The following is a 13,505-nucleotide window of genomic DNA, read 5'->3' as shown; positions in this document are numbered from 1 at the left end:
AGAAAAGTATGCGCTGATTGGCAGTTCATTGGCAGCACTTGGCCTTTCTCAGCAGTCAAGCATTTCTCAGCGTGCTCTTAAACTCCTTTTGTATCTTGGCGGTTTATGAATCTGTCCACCTCTGAAAGGTTAGAAAGTTGGCAGGCAAATCCTCAAATCCTGTCAGAATGGATAGGTTACATACTTGTTCCTTATCAGAAATTCTACTCTTCAGCCCAATTTCCTCTTTTGTGACTTTCCATCACTGTTTTTGTTCCCTTCTAAATTCCACTAAACGAGGCTCGTTAGGAGATTCTATTTTTAATCTTTGTTGTTTCTAAAAGTTGTGTTACTGCATTATTCGGAAATCAATTCTTTATTTCCTGATGTTCTGTTATTATGTTTCCTCTTGCTTGTGCGTCTATGTTTTGGGATTGTATTTTTTTGATCGTTTGCTATCTTAGCCCTAACCCTGCTAAATGCAACAGAAAGCAAAAGTTGTTGAATACTGTTGCATTTAGCAGCCAACTCAAGTCTCCGTGCTTTATTGCATCTTGTTGCATTTAGCAGGGTAATTGCTCATAGTGCTGGACAATACAACAGAATCCACTCTTGCATTTGGTTGCTTCATTCAGGGTACCTGCTTGGTGCCAAGGCTGGTATGCACTGGGTTCACTGCACAATGCAACATAATCCACTGTTGCAATTTGTTGCATTTAGCAGGGTTCTCATTTCAGCCAAGTTGCATTTTGTTGCATTTGGCAGGGTGCCTAGAGAAAAGCTGTTGGGGGTTAGGGCTAATTAGGGCTATTGGGAGGGGGGGGGGTTGTGAGTTGGGTAGGCAGGGGTCAAGGTCAGGGGAGGACATGGTCATTGCCCCCCTCCCCCACACACATTTTTAAAACTTTATGAGCTCCCCATCCTGTAGAGAGTGCCACAGATGGATTCATTTAAAATTCCTTTCCCCCATTCAAAAATGTTCTGTTGTCACCAGTGTATTGAATGATTGGCAGACAAACATGATACGTCATGTACACGCATTCTTGCTTCGTAACTTGTGGGGACTACGCACAAGTTTTCCCATGGCTCTATGGGGACCGAAGATGCTATGGGGACCGAAGATGTCTATGGGGACTGCAAATGAATCTCTTGTATTGGTACACATGTATAATCCTCTGTGTTTTTGTTGACAGGAAAGACCGAGAGGGTGGCATCCCATCAACCACAGCATGCTGGAACATGCTGGTGGATATGACCAAAAGTCAGTACAAGCAACACTCTACACTCAGCCAGTGTCTAAACTACAATCTCACCAACAACTTTGGGACCATCCGGGATGGCCTGGATAATGTCTACAAAAAGGTGGGTTTACGCCTGACCCCAGCCTGACCCACCCTGAACCTGACCTAAGTAAAGCCAACCCAACCGAACTCAAGCCATCTCAAATTAACTCAACTCATTCCTACCCAACCCAAACCAATTCAATCTAACCCATCCCCGCAAAATGCAACCCATGCCAACACAACCCAACCCACCCATACCAAACAAAACCCAGCTCAGTGCAACCCAGCCAATTCCAATTCAACTTGGCTTAGCCCAGCCTACCGGTACAATGAACATGTGCCCCATCTCACCGTACATGTACATGTAACATAGTCCATCCCAACTCAACCCTAACACAACCCAGCCCAGCCCAGCCCAGCCCAGCCCATCCCAGCCCAACCTAGCCAAGCCCAAGCCAAGCCCAGCCCAACACAACCCAGCCAAGCCCAGCCCAGATGTGCCCCATCTCAACGTACATGTACATGTAACATAGTCCATCCCAACTCAACCCTAACACAACCCAGCACAGCCCAGCCCAGCCCAACCCAACCCAGCCCAGCCCGGCCCCGCCCACTCCGGCCCACCCCGGCCTGCCCCGCCCCGCCCCATCCCACCCCGCCCCGCCCCGCCCCATCCCACCCCAACCCAGTCCTGCCCAACCAAACTCAGCCCAGCCTGACTACCGTACAGAAAGTAACCGAACCCCAACCCACTGCACCTACATGTGTAGCCCAAAATAATAAATCTCCCTGAGAGTCTAAAATGCTAAGCACAAAGTGCAGCCCCTTGACTTCATACCACAGCTTGCTATGCCCTTTAGTCAGTGCGTTGCCATTGTTGCATCCACCTACACGATTTCCTTACAGCCTGAGGTATATCCTGTTTCTGCCCAGTATATAATTCATGCTGTATACTTAAAATCCAAGTAGAAGGGGGAGAAACATTTTCATTTCCATCTTCAGGGTGCATTCATTGTTTTCCTCTGTGGTTTTCAATCTTTTGACTCATTCTGGATTCTACGTGATGTAACTCAGTAAATACATGTAACCCCAGGAACTGTTGCATCATAGAATGCCTTCAGATATTTTCATTTAATTTCTGACTTTGGTTGTATCGATGAGAAAGTATTCAGGAATAACAGGGTTTTATAAATAATTGCAAAGGGCTTAACAGGCAAATGCTTAAAGATAATAATTTTTGAAGGTGCTTTCCCCGTGCTATTTTCTAGTGTCTCAGTGAAAAAAGAAATGAACATTCCTTTGTTGCTATTTTTCTAGCAATACAAAAGTTATTTAATTCAGAATGAGACATCAAACAAAACATCAGCCCATGTTTAGTCTTGGAATAAGTACTTTCCAAATCATTTTTCGGCTGCACAATAAACAATCATTCAGGCAGACCGTTTTGTACGTGAGAGGTACAAACTGAACCAGAAATTAAAGCCTTTTATAGAGTTGCAGGGGCTCAAAATAAAAAACATAATTTTTGTTAAAAAGAGCATACAATTGAAAATTTGTTACATGTAGGAGAAACATAATCTATTTTGTTAAAAAGCATTGAGGAGGGCATCATTACTTTTTTATGTTAAGTGACTTGAGTAGCAGGTGTCATAAAGGAATTATTCTAAAGTTGCGATTCAAGCGAAAACGTGTTAAATAATCAAAAAAGATTTAATTACTACTTTTGTCTTTATTATTTGTATACTTCAGTTCTAAACATAAAATCACCCACCCAAACCTGTTGAATCGAGCACGTCATAATTACTTTTGACAAGCGGCATTCCCCCGTAAACGAGCGTCCTGATGACGACGTGGCACCATCGTAATGCAGTGGGAAAAAACACCTGAAATGACTCAGTTGTATATAAAAAGACCATGCGTAATGCACGGGCAGGCCAGTTTGCCAGAATGACTCATCCAGCATTGCCTAGCTACTGTTTGTAATCAAAGTGCATTCAGAATTGCGGATACTGGTCATTTTGTTCTGTTTTGTTTTAAATTACGAGACCCAGACTCTTAAATTTTTGAATGACCCCTGGCGCCGTATACTCATCGCCGCCGGCCCGGCTTGAGTTAGGGAAAGCGTGGATTCGGGGCAGGGTTTTAAAATTGATGGATGTTTGAATGAATGGAGGTTGAAATTTTGTAAAATTGGGGCATCATTGCTGTTGTCGTTAGTGGGCTATGCAGGCTTTGCTGTTTATGTATTTTCTTTTTTTGGTGATACTCTAAGAAAAAAAAAGGCAGTTTTAATTTTGGGTAGGGTTGGGTCCATTTGAACTTAATCTTTACAGTTAAGCAGGAAAAAGCAAGAAAAAGGGTTATTTTTTTTTGCTTATCAGATCAGTCTTGTCCAATTTAATTTTTTTTTTTTAAATTGAAACGTTTTGAAGGGTTTAATTTAGAGATATTATGGTGCTGGAAATTTTTGATAGTGACAAAATGCAAGTTTGATTTTATTTGTGCTATTAGCAGCAAAAAGATGCATATTAAAGCAACTGTTGTGATTATTTTTGAAGACATAATTTGCAAATTTAACGCAGTTTTGCAGATCAAAGCATGCAAGTGTTTTTGAAAAAGTACATGCATGCACCACAGTACATGTTTACATATATGTACGTGTACACCATTACATATATTATATGGTGTAATGTTCATGTTTTTAATAGATACATGCAGTTACCGTGATAGCCACTGAGGAAGAAATAAGGAAACTGCATCCGTACACAAATTATAACAGTTATGGAATTTTTCCAAAAATGCTCTCACAAACTTCCAATTTCCAATAGCAATAACAGTGACAGTGTCTGTACCATATAAATTCTCCATCATTAATTAAGATACATGTTTATTAGGAAAACAGTGTAGCATTGTGGTCACATGGTACCGGTACGTGAAGGTTGTCTTTTTCAAGTGACATTGAGGATTTATCTACATGTAGGGAATTCTGATCATTCTGAGGAGAACTTTTGTCTCAGTAAATTTCCTTGTTGTGACAGAACCGTTTCCTAGTATAGCTGCCCAGCTTGTGAATCCCCATTTTGTTTGTCTTTCACTATAAGACATTGCCTAAGCAGGAAGGAATTGTTTCTGGAAGGCTGCCTTGTGGCTGAGGGTTTTCCCATGCCAGCTACTAGAATGTCATTGTTATTGAAGTTAATCATGCGTAACGAAACAATTCATCTGTTGTATACTAGAGTCAGAGGCGGATCCAAGGAGTGTGGAGGGGGTGCCCCCACCCACAGTGACCAAAATATCTCAAATAAGGCCTTTTTTTTAAAACTTGATTCAGCCCTTCTTCCCTCCCCCTTCCCCCTGCACACCCTCTGCCCCTCCCGGCAGTAACCGCTTTGAATCCACCCTGGAGAGTCCCCAATTTGCTTGCATAATGCAGTGTTCACAACTACTTGTGTACACATACAATTTTGAGTGTATGCTTCCTTTAAAGGGAATATACATGTACATCATTGGCTTTTGCTGTAATTTTCAGAAATGAACCATTTGAGGGGTTAGTATAATAGATCAAATATTGTTACACTGACATGTTTGAAGTTTTGTGTTCGAAAATGCTGGAAAAACCAGGAAAAACACAAATGTTCCAGTAGTCTTGTTCCCTGACTCCACTAAAGATGAAAAGGATCAATTAAGTAAGGTAAGGATCAAAATTGTAAGGTAAGGGAACCAGTCTAGCTGGCCTGCACCCATTCATGAACATGTAACCGACAGCAAACAAAATTTGGACTGAAAAAAATTTGGTAAATTTGGAGCAGTAGTTGAAAAATAGTTAGGTTTTTCCAACAGTGGTCAGCCGACCACCGTTGGAAATGTATACAAAAATACCATTTTCTTGAAAATGACTTCACACCAGGTGCCATAATTTTACAGGGTGCTTTAGACAGTCATTTACCAACATCCTAGTAAGATGTTTTGTAAAAACATGGTGGTTTTATTTTGCAATGTTTGCAAATGTGGTATATTCCCTTTAATTGTAACCTGTTAAACAGTGGACAGTATTAAACATGCACATTTATCAATACCTGAGACAGTTTATCAATTCCCATTGGTCGAGAGCCTGTCACGCGGTGGGTTTTACACGTTTTTTTACCAATTTTATTGCTTTTTAAAGGCCTGGTCGCTAATAATAGCCCTCACCTTCGGCTCGGGGCATTATTGGCGGTCAGGCCCTGAACCGGTTTCAAACCCCAATGTTTATAAAGTTCTCCATCACACTATAATTTTCTTATTCAAAATGCACATTTACCTCTTAGTAAATGGACCTTTTTTCCAAAGGCTGCGATGCACTGCATGGCAATCTACAGCCAATTGAATGGATTCTGACATACATGTACATGTAATAGCTCACTGAGGTTTATGGCTTGCAAATGTACATTAAAAACACCCCACTTGTTGGGCTGGGTTCAGTATCGGATCCATTTGTTTTTTTTGCGTGTGAGTCATAAATTTTGGGGCCCAAGGTTTGTTTCTGTCCTAGGTTACCGGTTATTCTGGATGCACTTCTTAATGTATTCTTCCTCCAAGAGTAGGCCTACTGTAGGCCTATGTGAAGCAAATGACCTACCCAACAAATAAAAATTAGCTTAAAGCCAGAGTCCATCATTTGCAGCTATCCAAAAAATAACTGGCGTGTTTATAGTTGAAAAACATACTTGGTTGAAAGATAGTAAGGGGACTAAACTCCCTGTGAAATTATTCTTTCTGGCAAGCTGTCATTTTGAAGAAATCAGCGAAAGAAGGCCTTTCCAACGGTGTCTCTTAAGAAGCACCGTTGGAAATTTCCGTTAGTAGTTCGTTTTTTTCAATAGGCGAAGTGCGCGCAAGCGTTGGCATGACACACATGCGCGTGCGGTTGCTATAATTCGTCGGATCGGTGCGCGACATCACCTAGCTGCAATCGGCTTAGTGAGAGCGTGTCTCGGATGCTGAATTCAGGCCCAATTCAAAACATGATACTGCAACTTTTGATTTGAAATCGAGATCCTAGAATGTTGTTTTTCTCGAAATATACAGCTGAAGCTGAGCTGAAACTTCATCAGGTTAGTTGCTCAGTATCCTTCATTAGAGTTTGAACTCTTTTGTTGCTTCAAACGAACAAAATGCACAAATTACAAATGATGGACTGTAGCTTTAATGTATTCTTCCTCCAAGAGTAGGCCTACTGTAGGCCTATGTGAAGCAAATGACCTACCCAACAAATAAAAATTAGCTTAAAGTCATTTAAAAAAAAATGATATTTGAATTAATAGCAGAAATAGTTCAGATCGAGGTAACTAGGGACAGGAAAAATATCACAATTTGGACCTTAAATTTCATCTTGTACGTGTGTGAACAATCCATTCTTTCGATATCTTGTCAGAAAAAAAAAATCTAACGTAAAACAATTTGACGGTTAACAAATTTCAACAGGAAGACTGAAACTAAATTGTTTATTATCATTTACAATTTGGATGAACATGTATCCACTTCACCTAGCCGAAAGCATTGCACATGTAAACATCATGTACTAGTATATGTACAATATACATGTAGTATAAAATAAATAATAACTACATGTACAGTTCAAATAAAGTCGACCAGGAAGTAAATATGCAGGTAAAAATTGCACAAAACAAGATTTTTGTTTGTGTAAAGGCAGTGCACACGTTCACTTAAATGTGCAGTAATGCACGACCAAAAGAAGACCCGGAAAAATAATGGGTCTTTAAAAAAACATTAGTTGTACTCGTACTCGTAGTTGTAGTCAGGCCACTCACCTGCATGCATAATGTCACGGAAAATGCTATCCATTGTATTTGGAAGGAAAACAAATTTATAATATGGATTTCCCTGCTTTAGGCCCAAAAAAAAAGTCGCCGGTTTCTGGTATGGAGCTTGCCCAAAAAGTGGTGCGGCGACGCGGCTTTTTTTTTTTTTTACCTGATTTTTTTGCTTCAAATGTCGGCTGATGACTGCAAATGGTGCCCGACGAAACTTAGTGCAAATATATGGGAGTCCAGAGAGGCCACATAAAGCTTATTCTCGACCATAACCCAATCTAATAACACGTTAAAATTGTGCAGCAGCAGAATTCCAGTCAAACCAGTGAGTTTGGCGGTTTTGAGACATCATCTTTCATTGAAAAAAAAACTTTTTCATTTTGCCGACGCACATGGCTACGGCGACGCGGGCGCATACCAGAAACCGGAGACTTTTTTTTTTGGCCTTAAAAAAAGTTTTTACATAATACACATAATGTAGGATTTCCCAAAATATGCAATGCTTTGTTGTGCTTTTTTTTTAATGAGAAACGTGTATATTGTCAATGCTTTGAAAAAAAGTGTTAGAAGTTACATGTAACTTTCCACTTTTTTTTTTATTGACCTTAAACATGTTATATTCATTGATTTTACATTGATCAATGACTCTGTACATAATGTACCAAATAAATACGTGTACATGTATGTATAAACTACATAGTGGGAGGCTTTAAAAAGTTGATTTTTTTTTATTATAATAATCCAGAGAAGGAGTAAAGAAGACTATTTAATATAAGAGTAAATACATTTTCTCCTGTGCCACGATCCATCATCAATTATGAGTGACTTGAACCCAGACTACATACCAATAACATGGCGGCACTCACGTGTTGTACATGTACATGTATCTCTTTATGCATGGTTAGAGCTGTAGCAAGATCTGGTTTTCTCATCAGCTGAGGCCGGCCAGACTGCCGGGCAGCTCAGTTGACAATTTGTCTGGCTGAAATAGTCTGGTAATTTGCATAAATTGCACATGTATTTTTCCAGTCAGCTCTTCATATGGATGTTCAAGTACACGTGTAATTAAATGCATTCATAGGCACTTCTTTGTGGATTTGTGGTCACAGTGTTTCCTCAAACTCGAAAACCATAGAATTACAGTGTTGAGTGCAATTAAAGGGAATATACATCATTTGCTTTTGCTGTAATTTTCAGAAATGGATGGAATTGGGGGGTTGGAAATATATATTGGGGCCAGTATTTGAAAAAAAGCCAGTTTTTTCCAACGCTGGTCGGCCGATCAGCGTTGGAAATTCATACAAAAATACCACTTTTCTTGAAAATGACAGTATACCAGGTCCCATGATTTTACAGAATGCTTTTCATTCACTAACAGTCCAGCAAGGTATTTCAAAATGATTTGGTAGTTTTATTTTTTGATGTTTGCAAATGTTGTATTTTCCCTTTAAGCTAGTACAGAAAGTTGCAGACAGACATGTACATTTGTGCATGTATACTGAACAAAAAATTATATCTGTACTGGTAGTATGGGCATTGCCTGTTGCACACATGTCAAAGACTAAAGAATTGCTTTTTACCAGTTGGGAAATATTTACTTTTGTTCTTTTTTGAATTCATTGCACTATAGACCAGAAATGCAATGTACAAGTTTCTACATAGAGTATGAATGATGTACAGTACTGTACATGTACATGTACATCACACCATTTACCATACCGGTATTTGTTTTTGTATGATTCTTTACTTACATGTACATTACCATATAAAATGTTATCAGACATTCTTGATTTATGAAATTGTTAAAGAAGTCCAGTACATTTACGTACAGTACATGTATACAGATTTCACAACATTAAAGGTACAACTTTCCTGTTAAGTTGCCATATTCTTCCAAGTGCTTAACATACACTCAGGTTATGTTAAGGGATAATTTTTTCTAAATACCTTATTTATTCATTTATACATATGTACAATACAACTATAATCCAGTGCCAAAGATCTGGCAATTAAATTAAGTGTTGCAGGACATATGTGCGTAGGTTTGCAATGTGGGGGTGTTGTTAAATTTGAACCAAAAGAAGTGCGAACATGTGTTCTTCAATTCACAAGGATTTGGGGAGGGTGGGCCGTCCAGTGCCACAGTTATGATGACCAGTGGTTCAACGCGAAGGTGTGAGTACAACTTTGACATCTGGAAAGATCAACCATTTGGGTTCTTGAAAGGTCTTTGTCTGAGGTCCTGAAAGAGCACCAGCTGTTGAGGTGTTGTACATGTACTTGTAATCAAGTCCATCACAAGATAGGTGACAAGTAAATCACATGTCAATCACAAGTCGGGTCACAAGTAAATCACAAGTCTGGTCACAAGTACATCACATGTCTGATCTCAAGTAAAGCACAATTAAGTCTGGTCACAAGTAAATCACAAGATCAGTCGCAAGTAAATCACAAGTCCATCACCAGTCTGGTCACAAGTAAAGCACAAGTCTGGTCACAAGTAAGTCACAAGTCCATCACAAGATCAGTCGCAAGTAAATCACAAATCCATCACAAGATTAGTCACAAGACTGGTCACAAGTGTGGTCACAATTAAGTCTGGTCACAAGATCAGTCGCAAGTCAATCACACGTCAATCACAAGTCTGGTCACAAGTAAATCACAAGCTCAGTCACAAGTAAATCACAAGTCTGGTAACAAGTAAATCACAAGTCTGGTCACAAGTAAATCACAAGTCCATCACAATATCAGTCGCAAGTGAATCACAAGTCCATCACAAGATCAGTCACAAGTAAATCACAAGTCTGGTCACAAGTAAATCACAAGTCTGGTCAGAAGTAAATCACAAGTCTGGTCACAAGTAACAGGGTATGAACAATAAACCAAGGAATGCCTTTTGTCAAAGGTCATTTGAATAGCTTGTGACTTGAATTGGGACTGGATGACTTGTGATATCCAGACTGGTGTTATGAGGACTTGTGTCGGACTTGACTACGAGACTGTGCTTATGTTTTTAGAACAGTGCTCTCCGAGAAGTTTTGTTAATATGAATATTCTCTTTCAGTGTAATAATTTAAACCTTGTTGTTTTGTAATTTTCTGTTTTGCAGAGCCGAGAGATGATGGCGGAAGTGCACACGGAGCTCCTTAGAGTTATGAACGAGCTATATGCGGTGAGTCAAGGTTTCCGTTGTTTTTCAACTATCTTGTTATTATGCAACAAATGATTGGACAAGGGACTCTGTTAACCGTCCCGTTCACCCAACACCGACCCCGCCCCTTTTTCAATTTTCTGATTACCAAACGTCATCAAAGTGGATAAAACTTTAACTTTTCAACCAACACATTTATGGTAACTGTGCCTTTGGGAACTCAATGCACAGTTTGCATTAACCCTTAAACCTTCCAAACTCCATCAAAATCCATCCCCCCCCCCCCATTTGGGGGGATTTTGGCAGACAAGCCATGTGTACCAAGTCCATCGAAATCCACCTATAGCAGAGGTGTAAATTTGTGGTGGATTTCAGCGGAGTTGGTCCTGAAGCATTATGTGAAGCAGATCGAGTCAGTAATGGATTTTGGCGGACTTACTGTTCTATAGTAAAACCCAGTGGGGAGTTAGGGTTAACGAAACAACATTCTAGTCTACAAATTAGTCAGAAACATTTAGAGTCTGAGATCGGTGGGCGCATCGTTGGCCGATTTACCTGTGATGTAGGGTCAACATAATTGAAATATTTACAACCATACATGTTGTAGGGTCTGAGCACCTCATGATGTGAAGCTTGCTAGAGAAGTTGGCCATTTAGGTACATATGTAAGGTGGCATTTTTAAGGCACAAAGCAACCATTAGAATTTCAGAATCACTTTGGGTGTCCTCATATATACACATGTGATGTAAGGTCAAGCCCCTAGTCCATTCAAAAACCCCAAAACTCAAAAGCCCTGAACAAGGAATCTTATTTGTTTGAGCAGGATATCAAGTCGTACCACAATGCGCACAGTGATGAGAAAGTTAACGAGGCTAAATTCAGACAGGCAGAGAACGAGAAACTCAAGATGGAGGAGAAGGGATCCCACAAACGGAGCAAGACTGTGGACAAACACTTTGAGAAGGTGAGATCAGTTATATAGTTTAGAAAGAAAATTCAATGGAGATAGATGCTTAACCTGCTGAAGGCAACAAAAAACAACGGTGGATAGAAGTTGTTGTATATATTGTTGGATTTAACATTCAACATAAGCATGAGAGTCAGTGTTATTGCATAGTGCAAAGGCGTGATGCAACACAATCCATTGTTGTATTGGTTGCGTTTGTTGCATTCTCCAGGTTTTCAGTCTGAGCTGTGTTGGATTCTGTTGCACTTAATTAGCAGGGTTCTCATTTCAGCTATGTTGGCTGTTGTTGCGTTCAGTTGGCTCTCTTATTAAGTTATTTTAGCTGTGTTGGATTCTGTTGCATTTAGTAGGGTTCTCATTTCAGCTATGTTGGATGTTGTTGCATTTTGTTTGCTCCCGTTTTAGCTGTGTTGGATTCTGTTGCATTTAGCAGGGTTCTCATTTCAGCTATGTTGGATGTTGTTGCATTCAGATGACTCCCACTTTAGCTGTGTTGGAATTTGTTGTATTTTACAGGGTTCTCATTTTAGCTATGTTGGATTTTGTTGCACAGAGTAGAGTTCCCATTTTAGTTATGTGGGATGGCATTGCATTTGGTTCTCATTTAGCTTTATTGGTTGTTAATGCATTCAGCAGGGGCTCGCATTTTAGCTATATTGAATTATGTTGCATTTAACAGGGTTCTCATTTCAGCTACATGTATGTTGGCAGGCGCGGTTCTAGAGTCAATATTTTGGGGGGGCTAGCAAGGTGGATCCAGAATTTTTTCAGGGAGGCGTGCTGAAATGTAGACAGGTTATTTTCTACTGACACTAAGGCCTCTAAAAATCATTAGGCGGGGGACGGGGGCTCGTACCAATATTTTCAATGGGGAGCGCTGATAAAATCCTACAATCAGGCACACTATGTTAACTAAAAGTGTACAAATGCACCCTTCTCATTTAGGGGAGACCGTTCCCATGTACGTCAAATTCTTACATTTTGCTAGTGCATTTTTTTTAATGATTTTTTTTGGGGGGTGGGGGGGGGCTAGACAAAATTTGGGGGGGGGGGCTGACAAAAAAATGACCCTGACAATTTTGAACATGTTCAAATTTGTCGGGGCGCTTCCTGATCTTTCACGATCTTTCACCGAACTAACAGAATCATCTCGAGGCAGCCAAGAACCATCCCCGATTTACTCAAGAATTGCTGTTCGTGGCGATTCGGCTTAAAAATTGGGAATGTGTGAACCTAGCATTTGCCAAGTTGGATACTTTTGCATGTAGCATGGTTTCCAATATCAAGAGTGTACTTGTACACGTACCGTACATGTAGATGTTGCTAGTTTTGCATCCACAGATACATGTACATGTATGTATGGACCAACACTCAATCCATTTGTCGGACTAGCTGGGACTTGAACCCAGGTCACAGGGGCGGAAGATGAGGAAAGTAGCACCACTCCAACTTGACCCCTGTTAAATTTTTACTCTCGAAATGCATTTTCTAAGCAATACTTTTTGACTGGCAGCCCCTTCAACACTGACCCCTCTCTAAAGGATTCTGCTTCTTTGGATTACCCCATTCACTAGTGAATAGTGACTGACTTGAGTGTCTGTTAATGAAATATGAGAGAGTGTAACTCTAGGATTGTTAATTCCAGCATTGACAGCTTGATTCATATTGACTGCACAGGATACTCTCTCCGTGCTGTGAAAATTAAAGTGTCAATTTCAACAGATGAAGCTGTGCAGTCATAAATTATACATACTGATATTTAAGCATCTTTTCAGTTTTTACGAGTTAAAAAGAAAATTGGGGTCCAATCCACTGTGGGCTGGATGTGTGATGCCTCTTGAAGTTGGATGTTACAGAATACATGTTCATTGCGTTCCTGTGTAATAGTTGGTTTTGGGGGATCCAGATAAATTTACAGCAAGAGGGAGTAACATGTAAGGGTAGAGTATATCATTTGTCTTTTGTACATTTTTTTCATTTAAAGCAACAAAAGTGTTCAAATCTAAAGAAGGGTGCTTAACAACTAACCTGATGACGTTTTAGCTCAGTGATTGCTGTATATTCCGAAAACACAATATTTTTAGGATCTCGATTTCAAATCTAAAGTTGTCGAGTCTTTGGGAATGTTGTCGAGTCAGTTTCAATAAAAAATTGCCGAGTCATGTTTTGAATTGCACCCAAAATCAGTGTCCGGGACACGTCCTCATTCAGCTGATAATGATTGCAGCTACACGATGCCACACACTGGACCGACAAATTATAGCAACCGCTCGCGTGTGCATCGTGTCAAGGCTTGCACGCACCCATTCAC

General features: G+C 40.0%; 1 protein-coding gene across 2 annotated transcripts in view; it reads left to right on the top strand.

Annotated features, from left to right (window-relative positions):
• The window catches only part of LOC119726737 (SLIT-ROBO Rho GTPase-activating protein 1-like), a 58,604-nt gene that overhangs the window by 23,505 nt on the left and 21,594 nt on the right, over positions 1–13,505 (top strand). For both annotated transcript variants that reach the window (XM_038198567.1, XM_038198568.1), the window contains exons 3-5: positions 1,173–1,341; positions 10,185–10,247; positions 11,051–11,191. In XM_038198567.1, the coding sequence (XP_038054495.1) occupies positions 1,173–1,341; positions 10,185–10,247; positions 11,051–11,191 (373 nt within the window). The remainder of the gene's footprint in view (positions 1–1,172; positions 1,342–10,184; positions 10,248–11,050; positions 11,192–13,505) is intronic.

The sequence above is a fragment of the Patiria miniata genome, unplaced genomic scaffold (genome assembly GCF_015706575.1).
Source record: "Patiria miniata isolate m_02_andy unplaced genomic scaffold, ASM1570657v1 HiC_scaffold_2, whole genome shotgun sequence".
In the NCBI taxonomy this organism is placed as follows: domain Eukaryota; kingdom Metazoa; phylum Echinodermata; class Asteroidea; order Valvatida; family Asterinidae; genus Patiria; species Patiria miniata.
Note: the sequence above shows the minus strand (reverse complement) of the source record. Positions and strands in the feature narration are given on the sequence as shown.